Source organism: Carcharodon carcharias, chromosome 3, assembly GCF_017639515.1.
Source record: "Carcharodon carcharias isolate sCarCar2 chromosome 3, sCarCar2.pri, whole genome shotgun sequence".
In the NCBI taxonomy this organism is placed as follows: Eukaryota; Metazoa; Chordata; class Chondrichthyes; order Lamniformes; family Lamnidae; genus Carcharodon; species Carcharodon carcharias.
In genome coordinates, this window is record NC_054469.1 from 14839416 (window position 1) to 14863004 (window position 23589).

Here is a 23589-nt window from a genome sequence, read left to right on the forward strand (position 1 = left end):
TTATAGACGTCTACAGCACAGAAGGAGGCCATTCGGCCCATCATGTCCGTGCCGGTCAACAAAAACAAGTGAATATCTAAATACTACTTATATGTTACAAGAGTTTCTGACTCAACCACCCTTTCAGGCAGTGAGTTCCAGACTCCCACCATGCTCTGGGTGAAAATATTTCTCCTCAACTCCCCTCTTAGCCTTCTACCTCTTACCTTAAATCTATGCCCCCTGGTTATTGACCCCTCTATTAATGGAAAAAGTGCCTTCCTTTCCACCCTGTCTATGCCCCTCATAATCTTATACACCTCTACCAGGTCCCCTCTCAACCTTCGTTGCTCCAAGGAAAACAGCCCCAGGCTATCCAATCTATTCTCATAGCTCAGACCCTCCAACCCAGGCAGCATCCTGGTAAATCTCCTTTGCACCCTCTCCAGTGTAATCACATCCTTCCTATATGTTGGTGACCAGAACTGCATACAGTACTCCAGTTGTGGCCTAACCAGCATTTTATACAGTTCCAGCATAACCTCCCTGCTCTTGTGTTCTGTGCCTTGGCTAATAAAGGCATGTATGCCATATGCCTTCTTAACCACCTTATCTACCTGTCCTGCTACCTTCAGAGATCTTTGGATATGCACACCAAGGTCCCTGTAATTTTTAGTATTTTCCAGGGTCCTACCTTTCATAGTGTAATCCTTTGCCTTGTTAGCCCTCCCAAAGTGCATTACCTCATACTTTTCTGGGTTGAATTCCATTGCCACTGCTCTGCCCACCTGACCATGCCATGTATATCCTCCTGCAGTTTACAGCTATCCTCACTATTTACCACCATACCAATTATTGTGTTGTCCGTGAACTTCTTGATCATGCCTCCTACATTTAAGTCCAAATCGTTTATGTACACCACAAACCGCAAGGGCCCCAGCACCTGTGGAACCCCACTGGAAACAGACTTCCAGTCACGAAACATCCCTCTACCATCACCCTCTGCTTCCTGCCTCTCAGCCGATTTTGTATCCAATGTGCCACTTTGCTTGGATCCCATGGGCTCTTACTTTCTTGAGCAGTCTGCCATGAGGGACCTTATCAAAAGCCTTTCTAAAGTCCATGTAGACCACATTAAATGCATTACACTCATCAACACTCCTGCTTACCTCCTCAAAAAATTCGATAAAATTTGTCAAACACTATCTTCCCTTAACAAAATCCATGTTGACTATCCCTGATTAATCCATGCCTCTCCATGTGCAGATATATTCTGTCCCTCAGAATTCTTTCTCGTAACTTTCCCACCACGAGATTAGACTGACTGGCCTGTAATTAGCTGGTCCCTTCCCTTTTTTTAATAAAGGGACAATGTTAGCCTCACATGTGGCCAGAGAGGATTTGAAAATTACTGCCAGGGTCCCTGATATCTCTTCCCTTGCCTCCTTCAACAACCTGGGATACATCTCATCTGGGCCTGCAGATTTATCCACTTGTAAGGCTGCTAAACCCACTAGTACCTCCTATCTCTCAATGTTAATTTCCTCTAATATTTCAGTCATCCACCCTGATGTCTATGCCTGCATTGTCCTTTTCCCTTGTGAAAAATATTCATTGAGGAATGCACCCACATCTTCTAGGCCCACACGTTACTTCTATGCAGAACCTCCTTCCTTGTCCTGCCTATGTCATTGGTTTCTACATGGACCACGACGACTGGATCCTCTCCCTCCCACCGCAAGTTGCTTTCCAGCTCTAAGCAGATGCCCCAAACCTTGGCACTGGGCAGACAACTCAGCCTTCTGGACTCTCTCCCTTTCTGCACAGAACAGTGTCAATCCCCCTCACTATACTGTCCCCAACTACCACTACATTCCTGTTTGTTCCCCCCACTTGAACGGCTTCCTGTTCTGTGGCCAGCCTGCAAACCTCGCTTTCGTCCACCTCAAACCTGTTGGACAATTGCAAAGTCTGAGGCTCCTCCACTACTGTCTGCTCGGTCCCAATACCTGCCTCTCGTTCACACCCTGCTGTCCCTCACTGCTGACCAAAACAGATGACCCTATTCTAAGAGGCATGACCATTTTCTGAACAAAGTGTCCAGGTATTTCTCGTCCTCCCTTATGTTGTGCAGTATCTGCAGTTTGGCTTCCAGATCAGTGATCCTGATCTGGAACTCCTCTAGCTGCTTACACTTTCTGCAAACACATTTATCATGGATCGCCTTGGTGTCCAAAAGCACCCACATTCCACAGCTGCAACATAACACTCGTCCTGCTGTTGTTCCTCATGTTATTTAGTTGATTTCATTACTCACTTCAAATAATTCCTATGTATCTCTTTCCCCTGTGCACAGAATTCTCACGTGAACCTAATTTGCTACTCACTCAGTCTCCATCTCACTCCAGCGTGGTCGCCTGTCTCCTCAAATGCCCCTTACTGATCCAACCTTCTGATTTTTGATGACAATCTGGCAGCTTTCGAGGTTATTTCCGTGGTGCCAGCCTAGATTTACTGTATTCATGTTGAGATGTCGCCATGATGGGATTTGAGCTCCAGAATTGCCAGTCCTGTATATCGAACATATGAACTAGGAGCAGGAATAGGTCACTCGGCTCTTCAAGCCTAATCTGCCATTCAATAAGATCATGGCTGATCTGATTGTAACCTCTGTCTACCTCCGGTAACCTTTCACTCCCTTGTTAATCAGGAATCTATCTAGCTCTGCCTTAAAAATATTCAAAAATCTGCTCCCACCACCTTTTGAGGAAGAGAGTTCCAAAGACTCACGATTCTGAGAGAAAAAATTTCTCCTCATCTGCCTTACATGAACGACCCCTTATTTTTGAACCATGACTCCTGGTTCTAGATTCTCTTACGAGACAAAACATCCTCTCCACATCCGCTCTGTCAAGACCCCTCAGGATCTTGTCACATCTTATTCTTCTAAACACAGTGGATACAAGCCTAATCAGTCCAACCTTTCCTCATAAAACAATCCACCCATTCCTGGTATTAGCCGAGTACACCTTCTCTGAACTGCTAATGTATTCACATCCTTCCTTAAATAAGGAGGCCAACACTGTACACAGTACCCCAGATGTGGTCTCACCAATACCCTGTACAACTGAAGCATAACCTTCCTATTTTTGTATTCAATTCCCCTCACAATAAATGTTCTATTAGCTTTCCTAATTACCTGCTGTACCATACTAGCCTTTTGTGATTCATGTACTAGGACACCCAGATCCCTTTGAATCTCAGAGCTCTGCAATTTCTCACCATTACATAATATGCTTCTTTTTCATTCTTACCATGATCACAAAAGCAGTAATGTCACAAAAGCAGTAATGTAGTTTAGGAACAGGATTACTGTTGTACGTTTGGCCAGGAGACCCAGTGGTTCTGCTGAAATTTTGGTGAAAATGTACATTAGAAGGGATAGCTTTCCAATGTGTAAAAATAATTGCTCTTTTCTCCAATCTGTTTTCTTTGCCTGTTGGCCTACTCCTGTTCTTATGCTCCAACCTCCATAGATTGAGTATTGTGAGGGAGGTACACTTTATAGTACTACTTGTTCAAAGTGCTGCATAATTATTGTAGGGAAGTATTATAATGGGCAAGATCTGCTGCCGTTACTACCTGACCAAGTCTTGAACTGAATGTGTGCAGTGTTGGCTGTATTGTGTCATGTCTGATCTGCTTTATTAGGGGAGTGACCACAGCAACTTCTAATATTTGATTTTGGAAAATATTAGTGAGCATCATGTGGGGGCCTCTTGAAGGGATTGTAGTAACTTTGTTGGGGAAAGATAAGACGTTGAATCATATAGAAAGAAACTTGTATAGAAATTGGTTATAACTTCACTCCATACTTGAAATAAAGTGCACACTTGTAGAACATAACATAAATAGCAGCAGGGGTAGACCATTAAACTGCTTGAGCCTGCACCGCCTTTCAGTAAGATGGTGGCTCATCTGATTGTGATTGTGAATTCACTTCCTTGCCTGTGCTTGGGTCGAAAAGTCAGAAGTGGGAAGCTCACTAATGTTTAGCATCATTCGCGACTCCTCAGATACTGAAGCAGTCCAAGTCCAACGTAGCAAAACCTGGACAATATCCAGGCTTGAGCTGACAAGTGGCAAGTAACATTCACGTTACACAAGTGCCAGGCAATGACCATCTCCAACAAGAGAGAATCTCGCCATTGTCCCTTGACATTCAATGGCATTACCATCATTGAATCCCCCACTATCAACATCCTGAGGGTTACCATTGACCGGAAACTGAACTGGACTGGCCATATAAAGACAAGAGCAGGTCAGAAGCTAGGAATCCTGCGGCAAGTAACTCACCTCCTGACTCCCCAAAGCCTGTCCACCATCTACAAGGCACAGGTCAGGAGTGCGATGGAATACTCTCCACTTGCCTGGATGAGTGCAGCTCCAACAACACTTGAGGTTGACACCATCCAGGCTAAAGCCTGCTTGATTGGCATTCCATCCACAAACATTCATTCCCTCCACCACCGATGTACAGTAGCAACAGTGTGTACTATCTACAAGATGCACTGCAGGAACTCGCCAAGGCTCCTTATACTGCACCTTCCAAACCCATTCCCACTACCATCTAGAAGACCAAGGGCAGCAGACATGGGAGCACCACCAGCTGGGAGTTTCCCTCCAAGCCACTCACCATCTTAACTTGGAAATATATTGCTGTTCCTTCAGTGTTGCTGGTTCAAAATCCTGGAACTCCCTCCCTAACAGCCCTGTGGGTGTAACCCACACCACATGGACTGCAGCAGTTCAAAAGGCAGCTTACCACCACAGGGGCAGTTAGGGATGGGCAATGCACATTGACCTAGCCAGTGACAGGGTCATTATATGAAATATGAAAAATCATGTAATTGTCAGTTGAACCCATAGACATAAAAACAAAAAAACTGCGGATGCTGGAAATCCAAAACAAAAACAGAATTACCTGGAAAAACTCAGCAGGTCTGGCAGCATCGGCAGAGAAGAAAAGAGTTGACGTTTCGAGTCCTCATGACCCTTCGACAGAACTTGAGTTCGAGTCCAAGAACGAGTTGAAATATAAGCTGGTTTAAGGTGTGTGTGTGGGGGGTGGAGAGATAGAGAGAGAGGTGGAGGGTGGGGGGGTGTGGTTGTAGGGACAAACAAGCAGTGATAGAAGCAGATCATCAAAAGATGTCAATGACAATAGTACAATAGAACACAGGTGTTAAAGTTGGTGATATTATCTAAACGAATGTGCTAATTAAGAATGGATGGTAGGGCACTCAAGGTATAGCTCTAGTGGGGGTGTTTTTTTTATATAATGGAAGTAGGTGGGAAAAGGAAAATCTTTATAATTTATTGGAAAAAAAAGGAAGGGGGAAACAGAAAGGGGGTGGGGATGGGGGAGGGAGCTCACGACCTAAAGTTGTTGAATTCAGTATTCAGTCCAGAAGGCTGAAAAGTGCCTAGTCGGAAGATGAGGTGTTGTTCCTCCAGTTTGCGTTGGGCTTCACTGGAACAATGCAGCAAGCCAAGGACAGACATGTGGGCAAGAGAGCAGGGTGGAGTGTTAAAATGGCAAGCGACAGGGAAGTTTGGGTCATTCTTGCGGACAGACCACAGGTGTTCTGCAAAGCGGTCGCCCAGTTTACGTTTGGTCTCTCCAATGTAGAGGAGACTACATTGGGAGCAACGAATGCAGTAGACTAAGTTGGGGGAAATGCAAGTGAAATGCTGCTTCACTTGAAAGGAGTGTTTGGGTCCTTGGACGGTGAGGAGAGAGGAAGTGAAGGGGCAGTGTTGCATCTTTTGCGTGGGCATGGGGTGGTGCCATAGGAGGGGGTTGAGGAGTAGGGGGTGATGGAGGAGTGGACCAGGGTGTCCCAGAGGGAGCGATCCCTACGGAATGCCGATAAGGGGGGTGAAGGGAAGATGTGTTTGGTGGTGGCATCATGCTGGAGTTGGCGGAAATGGCGGAGGATGATCCTTTGAATGCGGAGGCTGGTGGGGTGATAAGTGAGGACAAGGGGGACCCTATCATGTTTCTGGGAGGGAGGAGAAGGCGTGAGGGCGGATGCGCGGGAGATGGGCCGGACATGGTTGAGGGCCCTGTCAACGACCGTGGGTGGAAAACCTCGGTTAAGGAAGAAGGAGGACATGTCAGAGGAACTGTTTTTGAAGGTAGCATCATCGGAACAGATGCGATGGAGGCGAAGGAACTGAGAGAATGGGATGGAGTCCTTACAGGAAGCGGGGTGTGAGGAGCTGTATTCGAGACAGCTGTGGGAGTCGGTGGGTTTGTAATGGATATTGGTGGACAGTCTATCACCAGAGATTGAGACAGAGAGGTCAAGGAAAGGAAGGGAAGTGTCAGAGATGGACCACGTGAAAATGATGGAGAGGTGGAGATTGGAAGCAAAATTAATAAATTTTTCCAAGTCGCGACGAGAGCATGAAGCGGCACCGAAGTAATCATCGATGTACCGGAGAAAGAGTTGTGGAAGGGGGCCGGAGTAGGACTGCAACAAGGAATGTTCCACATACCCCATAAAGAGACAGGCATAGCTGGGGCCCATGTGGGTACCCATAGCCACACCTTTTATTTGGAGGAAGTGAGAGGAGTTGAAGGAGAAATTGTTCAGTGTGAGAACAAGTTCAGCCAGACGGAGGAGAGTAGTGGTGGATGGGGATTGTTCGGGCCTCTGTTCGAGGAAGAAGCTAAGGGCCCTCAGACCATCCTGGTGGGGGATGGAGGTGTAGAGGGATTGGACGTCCATGGTGAAGAGGAAGCGGTTGGGGCCAGGGAACTGGAAATTGTTGATGTGACGTAAGGTGTCAGAGGAATCACGGATGTAGGTGGGAAGGGACTGGACAAGGGGAGAGAGAAGGGAGTCAAGATAACGAGAAATGAGTTCTGTGGGGCAGGAGCAAGCTGAGACAATCGGTCTACCGGGGCAGTTCTGTTTGTGGATTTTGGGTAGGAGATAGAAGCGGGCCGTCCGAGGTTGGGCGACTATCAGGTTGGAAGCTGTGGGAGGGAGATCCCCAGAGGAGATGAGGTCAGTGACAGTACTGGAAACAATGGCTTGATGTTCAGTGGTGGGGTCATGGTCCAGGGAGAGGTAGGAGGAAGTGTCTGCGAGTTGACGCTCTCTTGCCCACATGTCTGTCCTTGGCTTGCTACGTTGTTCCAGTGAAGCCCAACGCAAACTGGAGGAACAACACCTCATCTTCCGACTAGGCACTTTACAGCCTTCCGGACTGAATATTGAATTCAACAACTTTAGGTCGTGAGCTCCCTCCCCCATCCCCACCCCTTTCTGTTTCCCCCTTCCTTCTTTTTCCAATAAATTATAAAGATTTTCCTTTTCCCACCTATTTCCATTATATAAAAAAAAAATACCCCCACTAGAGCTATACCTTGAGTGCCCTACCATCCATTCTTAATTAGCACATTCGTTTAGATAATATCACCAACTTTAACTTTAACACCTATGTGTTCTATTGTACTATTGTCATTGACATCTTTTGATGATCTGCTTCTATCACTGCTTGTTTGTCCCTACAACCACACCCCCCCCACCCCATCCACCTCTCTCTCTCTCTCTCTCTATCTCTCCGCCCCCCCACACACACACCTTAAACCAGCTTATATTTCAACTCTTTCTTGGACTCGAACTCAAGTTCTGTCGAAGGGTCATGAGGACTCGAAACGTCAACTCTTCTTCTCCGCCGATGCTGCCAGACCTGCTGAGTTTTTCCAGGTAATTCTGAACCCATAGACAGTCCATATTCTTGCTAACTTATTCCGCAGGTCTGTCTTTTTGGCAAAAGGTTTTATCTGATTTGATTTTCTCTGAATTCACCTAATTTTTGAACCCTTCACGATATTGAACAGTAAGATTGGATCAGTTTTGTTAGTAAACCTTCATCTTGAAAATTCTCTTAAGAAAACAAACTAAATTTTCTTAGCTTCTCCTCAAAATTCTTAAAAAGATCTACTTGAGAGCAGGGCAAGATAAGGGAAAGGAGGTAGATTTAATGGGGAAACTGAAGCATCCGAGATAAGCAATACTCTATTCTGTCAAGAACTCTGTAGCAAAAATTATGCCAACTATTATTCTTCAGCTAATTTTTTTTTCATTCCATTCTCTTTCAGTTTCTCAGAGCAGCCTCAGCTTGAAGAAACAGAGGAGTCGAAGCTTTTTCAACTCGTTCCTATGTTGCTTTCGTGACTACAATGTGGAGTCGACGACCAGCAACAGCAACAGCAATGCTCAGATCCCGACGGTGGAGGAGAATGGGTCGATCGCTAAGGTGCGTTTTGTCTTACTGCTATTATTAATCAAGCATCTGGGGTGACAATTTATCCTTTCCTTTGCTCCAGAGTGACTCCCACTGTAGACAAAATATTAATCTGCTCCATTTAAGGAATCAGTTGTCAGTCAAAATGGCTTCAGATCAGAAACTACTCGAATGCAGTTGATGCTCCTTCTGGCCACAGCCAAGTATTATCAGCTACTTGTTTCATACTTTTTAAAATGTACCAACGTTTCCATCCTGAAACTGAAAGTTGCAGACCTATTGGTTATAGGTTTGTTGAGACGTTTGGCAGTAGTTTGAAGTACCTTTCAGAATGTCTCTGTTCTGTTGCTGTTTCATGATTAATTGACTACTTAAAGCACTTGGTTTCCTCACAAAGGATTCCAATAATGAAGACTTTGCATATTTAAAGACAGAGTTACAGATGGGGCCCTAAAGTATTTTTGGCAAATGTGCAAACTGCTTCTACCTTTCAAACCTTGGAGCACATTCAGACATTCTGGATTCCTGTTAAAGTCTCCAGTATAGCTTTTTGTTACAGTTTTAAACTTTTCTGAAGTGTCATTTCAAGTTGAAAGTTCACACTGCCAGGGATAACAATACTTGTTTATGAGTCCTTTACTGCAAAAAATATTGTCCATTCCATTTCATTTTTAGAAAAAAGCTATTCTCAGCTCAAAGCTGTAGTCTCAAACATCCCATTCTTTTGTGTGCAAATCCAGTTCATGGGTTTCCTGCACTGAAATTATGGTATGTGCTTTTACTCAAGGTCTAAATAAAATGACGGGTGGAGGGGGTGGTGTTGGTGGTGAGGAGAGAGAGTTTCATTTGGTGTTTCATTTTATGCCTCGAGTGGAATGCTCCGCTAAGTGAGACCTTGCCACCAGACATAGCTGCAGACATTCAAAATTGGCTTAAATACGTCAAAGGCTCAGATTCCATCAGCTCAGATAAATGGGAGGAAACTGGGAGAGGTTTTAATCTGAGACTGTCTCAGGGAAACTCTTGTTTCCTTGGGACTGATTGGTTTTGCTTGACTTCATCTCATGCACTGATGCAAACATAAACACTGATTACATCAGTGTTACAGTAATGAGGACTAGCTTTATTACCTTTTGTTTAAATTTCAGTTTATTTTACATAGTATGGTTCAGGCTCCATTCCAGGAATTGGGCACACAGAAAGCTGGCACATGAGTACTTTAAGAGGGGTTGCTGCATTGTACCTTTTTGGTCATATTGACATCTTTTTGATGAGACATTGAACAGAAGACCCTTCTCCCTTTTTTAGTGGATCGTAAGAGATCACATTGCACCGATTCAAGAAGAGTCGGGAGTTCTTCCTGGCTAATACTTATCCCTCAATCATATATAAACAAAATGGACTAACAGGTTATTTGTGATTGTATGCAGTTTAACTGCTTCAGTTGTCTGCGTAACAATAGTGATTCCTGTTCAAAAGCAGTGCATCAGTTCTGAAGCATTTTGGGGCATCCTGAGAAGCTGAGAATCATAGGACTCTTCAGCACTGAATGAGGCCATTTGGTCCATCATGGCCATGCCAGTTCTTTGCTAAAGCAATTCGAACTGTTTAAACTAACAACTCTTGTCATTAATTTCTTTAGCTAGGAAGGGGTAATAATTTTTCCAAGGCTACCCAATTACCTATAAAACTATTAAACCAGGAAAAATGTGGGAAGCAAAATCAAGAATTGTTCTTCGCTTTCATCGCCCTGACCAAGGTGTTTGATTCTTTAAATCGTGAAGCTCTATGGATTGTCCTCCAACACTTTGGTTGCCCATTGAAGTTTGTCACCATCCTGAGGCTCCTGCTTGACAACATGACCACCACCATCCTGAGTGGAGGATCTGAAACTGACACCTTTCACATCCAGACCAGGGTCAAACAAGATTGTGTGATCGCCCCCGCCATGTTCACCATTTACCAGACTGTCATCGTCCACCTCATCCAAGATGAGCTACCACCTGGTGTCAGCATTCATAATCTTCTGGATGGGAAGCTCTTCAACCTTGGTCGCTTCCGGGCAAAAACAAATCTCACCACCATGGATGTTCGTGACCTTCGGTTTGCAGATGACTGCTGCGTGATGGCTCACCCTGTACAGGACATACAAAGGACACTTGACCTCTTCAACACTCGTTTAAGAGGCTTAGCCTGTTCTTAAACATTGCCAAGACAAAGATCCTTCACCAACCTTCCCCGGGCCAGTCGAGCATCCCCCGCACATCCACATAGATGGAGTGGCTCTGGAGTATGTGCAGCACTTCCCTTATCTCGGCAGCCACCTCTCCCAAGAGAAAGTCCAACATGAAGTCAACTGTGCTAGCGCTGCTGCCTTCAAGCTGTGCCAACGTGTCTTTGACAACAGAGATATTTGCAAGTCAACAAAGGTGTCTGGTTTGTAAGGCCACCCTCCTCTACTGCAGCTAAACATGGACTGTCTACTGATGCCACATTAAGATCCTTGAGACCTTCCATCAACGGTGTTGGCGTTGAATCCTTGGGATGAAATGGGAGGACCATCAGACTAGCACAAGCATCCTCAGTGAAGCTGCATCTACCAGCATTGAAGCCTTACGCCTGCAGAACCAACTCCGATGGATGGGTCATCGCGTCCAGATGCCCAAAAGAATGCCTCCCTCGGCAGGTTCTCGTCTCACAGCTCTCCATTGGCCAACACTCAAAGGACAGCCAAAGGAAAAGGTATAAGGATACACTCAAGGTCACCCAAAAGCACGGAGGCATTACCACTACTGACTGGGAGGAGAATGCTAAAAACAAAAAAACTGCGGATGCTGGAAATCCAAAACAAAAACAAAAACAGAATTACCTGGAAAAACTCAGCAGGTCTGGCAGCATCGGCGGAGAAGAAAAGAGTTGACGTTTCAAGTCCTCATGACCCTTCGACAGAACTTGAGTTCGAGTCCAAGAAAGAGTTGAAATATAAGCTGGTTTAAGGTGCGTGTGTGGGGTGCGGAGAGAGAGAGAGAAGTGGAGTGGGGGTGTGGTTGTAAGGACAACCAAGCAGTGATAGAAGCAGATCATCAGAAGATGTCAACAACAATAGTACAAAAGAACACATAGGTGTTAAAGTTAAAGTTGGTGATATTATCTAAACGAATGTGCTAATTAAGAAAGGATGGTAGGGCACTCAAGGTATAGCTCCAGGAGGAGAATGCTGCTGATCGCTTGGCATGGCACCCCCTAGTCCATCAAGGCACAAGCCACCTCTTGGCTCAGCGACGCGACAGCGAGGCAGAACAGCGGCAGAGGAAGAAGAAGGAAGCCAACCTAGGGCTACAATTTCCACCCCCTTGCACAATAATATGCCCCAACTGCGGAAGAACATGTGGGTCCTCAGTCATCTGAAGTCTCACCAAGCCTGACGGACATCACCTTGGATTCTGAGGGTCTCCCCACAACGAAAACGATTAAAACCTTTCATAATTTGAAAAACATCCTGTTAAGCCTTTCCTTTTCCTAGCCAGTGCAGACATGATGGGCTGAATGGTCGTCTCCTGTGCTATAACAATTCTGTGAGGTAACAAGTCTCCTCGTAACTATAGTTTTCAACCTTTGGCATCATACTTATGAATGCTTTCCAAGCTTCACTGTCATTTCTATAGCTGGGCACCTGAAACGGAATGCAACAACTGTGGCCTAACCATGACCTTTTTAGAAAAAAATCTGTCTCTTTACTTTTGTACTCTTATGTTCTTAGTTAAAGTCTTTCTGGTCTTTTTTATAGCTTTATCTACCATCCATTGTGCTCACTGATGCTCATTTTGAATGCCCAGTTCATTTGCATCTGTCGGTGTCCATTTGGTGAATACTCCTATTACCGTGCTTTTCCTCCCACAATATAGTGCCTCACATATCTACACATTCACCTGAATACCTGATTTTTCACTGTTTGCCCTTACTTTTGTGTTACTGCCATATTTTAAGATTGTGCACCCTATGCCCAAAAGCAAATCATCTGTATACATGACGATCCAGCATCAACCCCCACCACTTGCAACTCTTATTTGCTGCCTGTGAACCAACTATGTGACTGTGTTTCCCCTTATACCTTAATGGTTGCATTTTTACAGCTAACCTTCTGTAAAACACGTTAAGAATTTCTCCACTGATCTTTCTGAAAATACTTGTTTGGTAGTACAGAACTTGAGTATTGCTGAATTAAGAGATCAAAGTGACTGAAGTGTCCATGGCAAACCTTTAATGTACCGAAATTTTGTCAGCTCACTATTTTGGCCTCTAAATTGGCAATGGGTTATCCAACATTGAATTTTATGTAAGGAAGTCACAGGTAGGCAGATAGTTGGTTAGTCATGGAACAAGCTGATAGTCAGTGGGAAAAGTGGAAGGAGGGGTTTGACTTGGATGAAGATCTAGTTTTGAATATGTTCCACATTTACTACGAACATACGAATTAGGAGCAGCAATAGGCCACTCGGCCCTTTGAGCCTGCTCCGCCATTCCATGAGATCATGGCTGGCCTGATTTGTAAATATAGTGCATGTCTTCTAACAGACTGATCCTTGCTGATCTGACTTAAGGGGTTTAACCAATGTCATAACAGGAGAGAAAATGCTAATTCCTAATGCTAACTGTTCTAACACTTTGATAAGTGATCCATATAGGCTTGTTAGTTTATTTATTCAGCCGACTAATCACTGATTTAGAATATGTAGTGATTTGCTGCGAGTGAGGCAAACTTCAGTTTATGGACTACACCAGGATGATGATTTGAAACTCCAAAAAGAGACCTTGTATGTTATTTCATGAACGCCATATTGATCAAAAAGACCTTCTGGGAGTGGAGACAGCCAGACCTGCGAGAGGTACCTCTACGCGGACAGTGGATAAATAGGGGCAATGTGCGGGACCTTCACTCACCTTCCGGGAGTGGAGGCAGCCGGACCTGCAAGAGGCACCTCTACTCGGGCAGCAGATTAATAGAGGGCAAGGCTTGGGGCCTTCACTTACCTTCCAGGAGTGGAGGAAGCCAGACCTGCGAGGGACATTTCTACTTGGGCTGAGTTTGAAAAAGAAAATCCAGCAGTGACATCACGGAAAAACTGTAAGTTCATTAGTTGGTGAGAAGCTGCTGTTAAGGATTGTGTTTAAATAGCTTAAAACTAGAAAAGCACATCATTTATAAAGAAGTAGCTACTTGAATTTCTGTAAGGAACACGAGCAAAAGGGAAGTAAAGTTAAATCAAATCAAAGTGAAATAAAGTCATAAAGTAAACCAAAGAAAGATAAAGTTGGTGTAAATTTTGTAAAGTTAAGTTGCTAGTAACTTATTCTACTTTAAGTGTAATAAATAGTTTTTAGAGTTACGGGGTGGCAGGTCAGCTTGGCCGAGTGGAGTGTACATCCTGTGGTATGTGTGAAGTCGTGGACACACCATGTGTTCCTGACAAACACATCTGTAGGAAGTGTCACCAGCTGCACAAGCTTGGGTTTCAGAACTTGAGCGGCAGTTGGAGTCACTGTTGTGCACCAGTGAGGCAGAGGACCATGTGGATTGCACGTTTCGGGAGGTGGTCACGCTACAGGTCAGAAATGTACAGCCAGAGAGGGAATGGGTGACTGCCAGACTGTCCGAGGGAACCTGGCAGGCAGTACATGAGTCCCCTGAGTCTAACCTGCTTGCTAATCGATTTTCCATTTTGGATGCTGATGAGGGTGATGTCCCTCGGGAGTGCAGCCAGAGCCAAGCCTGTGGCACCACAGGCAGCTCAGCTGTACAGGGGGGGAAGAAGAAAAATGGAAGGGCAATAATTAAAGAGTTTCCATAGTCAGGGGATCAGAAAAGCATTTCAGAGGCAGTAAACATGACTCCAGGATGGTGTGTTGCCTCCCTGGCGCCATGGTCAAGGATGTCACAGAGCGGCTGCAGGACATCCTTCGGGGGAAGGGGAATCAGCCAGAAGTAGTGGTCCACATTGGTACCAACGATTTAGGTAGGAAGAGGGATGAGGTCCTGAAAGCAGATTTCAGGGAGTTAGGAAATTAAAAAGCAAGACCTCAAGGGCAATAACCTCAGGATTATTTACTCCCAGTGCCATGTGCTAGTGAGCATAGGAATAGGAGGATTGATCGATTAATTATGTGGCTGGAGAACTGGTGTAGGAGGGTGGGCATCATATTTCTGAGGCATTGGGCTGGTTCTGGGGCAGGTGGGACCTGTACAAGTGGACGGGTTACATCTTAACAGGACTAGGGCTGATATACTCACAGGGAGATTTACTAATGCTGTTGGTGTGCGTTTAAACTAGTTTGTCAGTGGGGTGGAAACCTGAGGGGTGGCCCAAATTGGAAGACAGTAAAGTTGAGAACAAGAAATAGAGAGACTAGAAGGCAGGAGAAACAAAGCAGAGCATTGAGTATGCTTCGGATGGAGAATGATGCCAAAAAGACAAAGTTAAGGGCTCTCTACCTGGGTGTGCGCAGAATTCACAATAAGGTAGGTGATCTAAAGGCACAAATAGAGGCAAATGGGTATGCTATAATTGCCATTTTGGAAATATGGCTGCTTGGTGACCAAGACTGGGAACTGAATATTCAAGGATATTCGTTGTTTATGAAGGTGGGAAAGGAGTTGGAGCTGCACAGATAAGGGATCAGTGCATTAGTAAGGGAGGATCTCAGATCAGAAGAACAATGTGTAGAATCTGGGTGGAGCTAAGAAACAGCAAAGGGAAGCAAACATTGGTTGGAGTTGTTTATAGGCCACCAAACCGTAGTGGTAATTTTTGGCACGGTATTAATCAGGAGATGAGAGAAGCTTGGCTGATGGGTGATACAGTAATCATGGGTGACTTCAATCTGCATATAGACTAGGTAAACTAATTGAGCATTTATGCTGCGGAAGATGAGTTTCTGGAGTGTGTTAGGAATGGTTTTCTAGAGCAGTATGTTGAGGAGCTGAGGCTTAATTAGATCTAGTATTATGTAATGAGAAAGAGCTAATTAGTAATCTCGTTGTAAAAGAACCTTTAGGGACGAGTGACCACAAATGATAGAATTTTACATTATATTTGAAAATGAGGAGTTCACTCTGAAGCAAGGGTGTTAAAGTTGAATAAGTGAAATTATGAAGGCATGAGGGACAAATTGAGGTGCATTAGAAAAATACATTGAAAGGTATATCTGTACATATGCAATGGATAGTCTTCAGAGAACTATTACATAGCTTACAGCACCTACACATTCCCAAAAAAGTCAATCAAGCACAGCTGACAAAGGAAGTTGAGGATTTTATAAGATTGAAAGAAAAGGCTTATAAAGTTGCCAGATGTAGTAGTAAACCTGAGGATTGGGAGGTTTTTCGAAGACAGCAAAGGAAGACCAAGAAACTGGTAAAGAAAGGGAGAATGGAATATGAATGCAATCTAACAAAAAGCATAAAAACGGACCATAAAAGCTTCTATAGGTACGTAAAAAGGAAGCACTTGGCTAAGACAAATGTGGGTTCATTACAGGCAGAGTCAGGAGAATTTATAATGGGGAATAATGAATTGGCAGAGAAGCTAAATGTTATTTTTTGTCTCTTTTCACTGAGGAAGATACAGGAAATCTCCCAGATTTAGAGATCCAAGGGACTCGGGGAAAATGAGGAGTTGAAGGAAATTAATATAAGTAAGAAGGTTGTGTTGGAGAAATTAATGGGACTGAAAGTTGATAAGTCCCCAAGACCTGATATTCTGCATCCTAGAGTGTTTACTATAGAGATAGTGGATGGATTGGTGATAAATTTCCAAAATTCTATAGATTCTGGAATGGTTCCTGAAGGTTGGAAGGTAGCAAATGGGAGGGAGAGAAAAAACAGAAATACAAACCTGTTAGGCTTACATCAGTAGTAGGGAAAATGCTGGAATCTATTATAAAGAGTGAGACAAATGGGATACTTGGATAATCATGATCTGATTGGAAGTAGCATGGATTTGCTATTGGGAAATCATGTTTGACGAACTTGTTGGTGTTTTTTTGAGGATGTTACTAACAAAATTGTAAAGTGGAGTCAGTGAACGTAGTATACTTAGATTTTCAGAAGGCTTTTGATAAAGTCCCCAATAGGAGGCTGATTAGCAAATTAAAAGCACTCTGGATAGGAAACAATATATTGGCATGGATTAAGGATTGGCTAACAGGCAGAAAACGCAGCGTAGGAATAAGTGGGTCATCCTCGTCCTGGCAGGCTGTGACTAGTACTGCAAGGATCAGTACTTGGGCCCCAGCTGTTCACAATATATATCAATGATTTGGATGTGGGGACTAAATGTAATATTTCCAAGTTCGCTGATGATACAAAGCTAGATGGGAATGTGTATTGTGAGGAAGATGTAAAGTGCCTATAGGAGGATTTGGACAGACTTAGTGAATGGGCAAGAACATGGCAGATGGAATGTAATGTGGAAAAATGTGAGGTTATCCACTTTGGTAGAAGGAACAGCTGTGCAGAGTATTTCCTAAATCGTAAGAGATTAGAAAGTGTAGATGTATGAAGGGACCTGGGTGACCTTGTCCATAAGTCACTGAAAGCTAACTTGCAGGTGCAGCACGCAATTAGGAAGGATAATGGAATGGTAGCCTTTATCGCAAGAGGATTTGAGCACAGGAGTAGTGAAGTCTTCAATTATATAGAAGTTTGGTTAGACTGCTCCTGGAGTACTGTGCAGTTTTGGTCCCCTTACCTCAGAAAGGAAATTATTGCCATAGAGGGAGTGCAACGAAGGTGCACCAGACATGTTCCGGGGATGGCGGAACTGTGTTATCTTCATAAGATTGGGGAAACTGGGCCTGTATTCTCTGGAGTTTCGAAGAATGAGAGGTGATCTCATTGAAACCTACAAAATACTTACAGAAATAGACAGGTTTGATGCAGAGACGATGTTTCCCCTGATTGGGGAGACTAACACTTTGAAAATAAGGGGGAAGCCACTTAGGACCGGGATGAGGAGAAATTTCTTTACTCAGAGGGTTGTGAATCTTTGGAATTCTGTACCCCGGAGGGCCATGGAAGCTCAGTAATTGAGTATATTGAAGGTAAGAGAGTGATAGATTTCTGATTAATAATAATGTACAGGGTTACAGGGATAGTGTGGATAAAAGGCATTTAAGTGTTCGAACAGCCATGATCATATTGAATGGCGGAGCAGGCTCAATGGGCTGATTGGCTGCATCCTGTCCCTATGTTCCTAAATGTGTCTTGTTTTCTGCAATGACATTTAGCTTAAGTGGAAAAATTTGTGTACGCAAGCCAGTAGTTCTGTCCACTATAAACAGAAGCATTCGGTGTTGTTAATGCATTCCGTTTCCAGTTACTATTTTTTAAATCCCATTTATCCACTATCTTGTAGTCTTGTCCTCATAGACCAAACCCACAGTACCGTAAACTGAAGGACACAGTTTAATCTCACTCCTTTCCCCAGGCTGTGCTGCAATATCTTTAATAATGAAAAAGGTAACTAAAAGCTTGTTCATAAGCAATCCTAGGCAAAAGATGCATTGTGCACATTATACAGTTTTTTTAAAGTTGCTATTTCAGGCACATTTAAGTTATTAGTGATAAAAACAAAAAACTGCGGATGCTGGAAATCCAAAACAAAAACAGAATTACCTGGCAAAACTCAGCAGGTCTGGCAGCATCGGCGGAGAAGAAAAGAGTTGATGTTTCGAGTCCTCATGACCCTTCAACAGAACTGATCTTTCTTTACATGGAGAGGGAAACATAAGCTGGTTTTTTTTGGGGGGGGGGGGGGGGGGGGATAGGAGCGGATGATCTGTGACATCTTTTGATGATTTGCTCCTATCCTAACACCCCCCCCCTCCACTTCTTCCTCCTCTTCCCCCCCCCCCCCCCCCCCAACAACCTTAAACCAGCTTATATTTCCCTCTCCTTGTAAAGAAAGATCAGTTCTGTTGGGTCATGAGGACTCGAAATGTCAACTCTTTTCTTCTCTGCCGATGCTGCCAGACCTGCTGAGTTTTTCCAGGTAATTCTATTTTTGTTTAAGTTATTAATGTTGGACTGTTGGCATTCCCCCCTTTATCCATTGAAACGCATAATTAAAAACATAAATTTTAATTTTCCTCACTCTTGTTATTAAAGTTTACTGATGCCTTGTACTAAATTTTAACTTTTTTATATTAACATTATTAACAATGTGATTCTAACAGCGGCAGAGATGAAAAGTATGTATTACTCCTTTATTTCTGCCTGAGGTTCTCTTTCGAGAAAACACTGGCTATATCTGAAAGATTTCTTCCAATGTTCCTGTTTCTCAACCAAGTACTTCACTACCCCATCTGAAACTCTTGAGATGCTGGCTATGCGTTCTCCCTATGAGAAAGATGGGATGTCATGTGGCAACCAGTATTACAGTTGCCAATGTAAGCGGAGAAAAAATAACATGGATATTTCTAAAAATTAATTTTGTTCTGATTTGAGTAATCTGGTGGTGGGGAGGGGGATTATTTGAAGGGACAGGCTCTTGGGAGTCTATCTCAAACTCACCAGAGGACAGAGCAGTGCTGTACAATTGTCCTTTTGCTGTTGAATGTGTTCCTGCACTTTTTATAATTATGAAGCAATAATCCATCCCACAAAGTAGTGGGATATGGATTCACATTTGAGGCTTTGTACATGGTGAGCTCCAGATTTCAGCTGACAGAGCTCTTGAATGGAGCTGGCCAACTATCAGTCTCCAGTTGAGGAAGAGCACCTGGCTGAGAGCCACATTTGTCCCTCCTGCGTTCTGGTACAAACAGATCTAAGGAAGGAAAAAAGAGAGTAAAAATGTGAAGCTGAGAATCTGCTGTAACCCAGCTGTAAAATGTGAACCTTTTTGTTTTTTCCTTTGGAGTTTGTCTGAGAGCTGAAACATTTTGATCTGACAAGTTTAACATTTCCATAGCTGTGCAAGATAGATCATTCAACCCTAAAAGTACCCACCATGTCAATTTGGTAGATGGCAGCATATGGAGGTGCAGGAACTTGGAGTGCAGAGAGTTGTCAACAGTGGTGGGAGCGCCTTGATTTTGAAAGCTGCTAACATTTGAACTTTATCATCTGTCTAATATTCACTTCAGTTTTTTTAAGCTAACTTTGTGATTGTTGGTCTAGTTCAGTTGATGTGCAGTGATTCTTATGCCCTAGGCTTTAAATGTGTGCTCCAGATCACCTACAATGACCTGACCTTTGAATGTTCATCTGACAAAACAATCTGCCATTTGGTTTAATTTCTTTCAATTATGAACTCTTTGTCTTTTCTCTTTTCCCAGTTTTCTTTACTACTCTTTACTCTGAACACAGGACATTACACTGGGATTTGGTTCAACAAGCTCTGTCAACTCTCCAAGCTCTTGTGTCAGCTTGAATTGTGAATGTTAGCAGGCAGTCTGGCTGAGCAGCATCACAGCTCAGCTGTATCTCATCCATCAAGGAAGTCGACTGACATGCATTCTATAACCCTGTATGAGCAGGTAGCAATCAGGAACACTAACTGAAAATCTACTTCCACCAGCCCAGAGTCACTAATGTCAATTGTTACACTGCTGCAGCCCCAGCCCCAAAAAGAACAGCACTTAGCTAGAGCCAAAGTTTGCCTAATTAGTATAACTGAGTACCACATTTCATGGTGCATTTAAAAACAGAACATTGATGAACTGAGACTAATTTTTAAGATAAAACACACAAATCCTGCCACCAGATGCCTGAGCCCCTTCTTTTGAGAAGGCAGTTAGTTGTCTGCAGACCCCCTGACAGCACTGATGTACTGGAACAATATTTAAATATGGAGCTCAGGGAAGCAAGTAGCAAAAATAGCGTGATTATAATGGGAATTTCTAATTTTCACATAGACTGGAAGAAGCAGTACAGCTTGAGTAGTGAAAGCAAGTTTTCTACAATTGTTTCAGGACAGTTTACTGGGAAAATATGCTTTAGAACCAAGGGAGGAGGCCATAATGGATTTAGTGATGATTAACGAACCAGAATTAGTGAACAGTCTGACAAGAAGGAGCATCTTGAATATAGTGATCATTATGCAATTGAATTTAATGATAGGTTTGTGAAGGAGAAGAGGGAGTCACAAAGTAATAAATATAAGGGCAGCCTTTGAAGGGACGAGGAGTGAATTGATTGCATTGAGATGAACTGAAGTTATTATTGGGTGACTCTGCACTTGATGTAAAATATTCAGAAGTATTTGGCACCTTCTATCGACCAGATTATTAGTAGCATAGGCAGAGACCTGGAAACTAGTTGTATGTCTGTTCCCCCAATAAGGGAATCAGTTAAACCACAGCTCGATGGATAATCTATTGATTTTTATCTCCATACCATGAAGTTCAGACAGACTTATGTTACTTTAAGAATACTGTTTCAAACTAGCAATAGAGTAGATTATTCCATTTAATAGTTATCCAACAATAGACCAATTCATCTACTGTGTGCTCAATTTTTTTCTTTGAGTACACCTCCAGTACTGTGAGCAGGACGTTTTGTACATACGTGCACTCTTAAACAAACCACTGTGTGCTGTGTGGAGCTGTATTATGACAGATCCTTATTATAATGGAGGATTTTACTGTAGACCAAAGACATTTGTCAGCTAATGGCCCTGCTGACTGTTCCTTCTGAGGCCTCCGTTTTGAGTCCTGTGACCTAAATTGTTTTGTCGGCTCTGAGAAATCACATGCTTCTCCAGTAGTGTAAAATGGCATTTGCAACTCTTTGGAGACTTATTCCTAAAATCATTGGACAAACTTCATAGTTTCATAAAGTGTAAAATTATGAGGACAGGTTGCATGACCAGCATATTTTTCCCTTAACTATAGAAGATTAATGGGTGATCTAGTTGAGGTACTTAAGATCGTTATGGATTTGATAAGGGTAGATAGACAAAAACTATTTCCTGTTGCTGGGGAGTCCAGAACAAGGGAGGATAATAGAATTGGAACTTGGATGTTCAGAAAACACTTGCTCACACAAAGGTTGGTGGAAATCTGGGACTCCCCAGCCCCCTCCATCCCCACCCCTCATCTGTCAAAAATGCTGTTGAGGTCAGTTGAAAATTTTATAACTTGAGATTGATTTTTGCTAGCCTAGGATTTAAAGGTGGGGTGAATGAGTTTAAAAAAGATTTAATTGAAATGCAGAACAGGCTTGAGGGGCATCCTCCAAGTTTGTGTTTCTAAATGGGTAGAGTTACAGAATATGATCCTCATGGACCCACACCACCATTTTATTAGCCATGGTGTGTATTTCTTTAATCTCTGTCCCTTGGCCTTTCTTCATGTTCCTTAGCCTTAATTCTCTAATATATATTTATTAAATAGCTCAATTGACTTTGTCTGGTTTTCTGGGGCAGTGTGCCCTACGTTCTTACAATCCAATGTGTGAAGTTTTCCTAGATTAACTCTTTTTGTTATAATTCTAAAGGCATTATGAACACCCTGCTTAGTTGAAACTTGGCATTCGAGCATTTAAAATGGTCCTGGTGACTCACCCTGAGACATTCTGTCCCATTCCCACTGTCTTCCATTTCAACCTACTTCTGAGCAGGTGGCAAGTGAGCTTGTCTGAAGCCCAACTGGGTCATTCTTTAAATATACAGATTCAGATGTGATGACATCTTAGGGCCCCTCACTGCTATTTTAACCGATGGCCTGAGCAGATGAGACTCATGAGTTAAAATGGCCTAGGCCTCCCTCTGCTGAGGTCAGGCGTTCCCCTGTTTGCTTAACTCCTGCTCCGTGTTAAATTGGGTCTTAAGATTCTGTCTCTTTCTAGATTCCCCTGTGAAAAAGAAGAGTTGTTCTGCACCTACCCTGCCAATTCCTTTCATTTATATTAAATGCCTTAATCGGATTAATCCTTAAAGCCCCCATTTCCTGGGGGTGGAAGTGAGTATGCCCTGTCTCTGATAATAAGTCAGCCCCACTATCCTAGACATTATCCTGCTGAATCACAGCTTTCTCCAGTAGTTTCTTTGCCAAATGGAGCATCCAAAGCTCATTGCAGAATTTCAAATGAGATCTGGCCAATGCTCTGTATATTTGCATGAGCATTTTGCTTTAATATTCTATCCCTCTTGTGATGTTGCTAATGCCTGTTTTTTTGCATCAGCTAGCCCACCTTTATGATTTATGCACTTGGAAAGAATCCCATTGCTCATTTGTTTATCCATCCCTATTTCATTTGCATTCCTTTCTGGCATTCTTGCACCCAAAGTGTGCCATTTCACACTTCATTATGTTAAACTGTATTTGCCAAGGTTACATTCCTAATCTGCGTTCTTTTATAATTTTCTCTTCCCTTCATATATCACACATCACTGCCCACTAAAACAAGAATGTCCCTTTCATCCCACTTTCCTGATTTTTAACTTAACCAGTTGCATTCAGTACCATGAGGTTGTTTCAATTCTTTATAATTCAGTTTTTATTAGCAAGCTTTTGTATGGAACCTTACCAAGCATTTTTTCTGAAAATGTGTGCGTGTGTATGTATGTGGCCCTTCGTTATCCACCTGCTCAATGACTATCAGCTTTTTTTGTCACACCAGTTAGATATGACTTTTTGAGATAGAATCATAGAATGGTTACAGCACAGAAGGAGGCCATTCGGTCTGTTGTGAACATGCCAGCTGTCTTGAAGTTCAACTCTGCTAGCCCCGCTCCCCTGTGATTTTCCCAAAGTCCTATAAGTTTTTCTTTCCAGATGCTTATCCAATTTCCTTTTGAAGGGTGCAACATTTGCTGACTTGCAATCTTGGGTACTATTTTTGAATTAAGTGAGCTATGACAGAATTTTCTCCTGAATTCCTTATTTGATTTAATAGCAGGAATTTGTCTTAGATTTATGGCCCCTAGTTGTGGCTTCCCCCAAAATATGTGAAAACATCTTTTCTATTTCTTCAATAAGTGGGCTGTTCTGTTGATCGCAAAATCTTGTCTTGTTCCTCATGATAACTTAGATATGTTAAACCATTGCATTAAAACACAGATAGTGCCTGCCCCTTTAGAAATTTGTTATTTTCATTCTTGGAACAGTTATGTGGTTAAGCCACAGCTCATGTGGAAGCAATCGGAAACTTGTCTTGTGCAATTAATTTGTACCCCGTAAACTGAGCCTCTTCTGAAGTTAGTGATAATTACTGAGCCTCGTCAAGCTGTTCCTCACACAGGGCGTCCTATCATTCCTAACCGTATCGACTATCATCAGGGA

General features: G+C 43.1%; 1 protein-coding gene across 3 annotated transcripts in view; it reads left to right on the forward strand.

Annotated features, from left to right (window-relative positions):
* Window positions 1–23589, forward strand: part of ctdspla (CTD (carboxy-terminal domain, RNA polymerase II, polypeptide A) small phosphatase-like a) — a 211646-nt gene that overhangs the window by 138530 nt on the left and 49527 nt on the right. For all 3 annotated transcript variants that reach the window (XM_041185179.1, XM_041185177.1, XM_041185178.1), the window contains exon 2: window positions 8159–8316. In XM_041185179.1, coding sequence (XP_041041113.1) covers window positions 8159–8316 — 158 coding nt within the window. The remainder of the gene's footprint in view (window positions 1–8158; window positions 8317–23589) is intronic.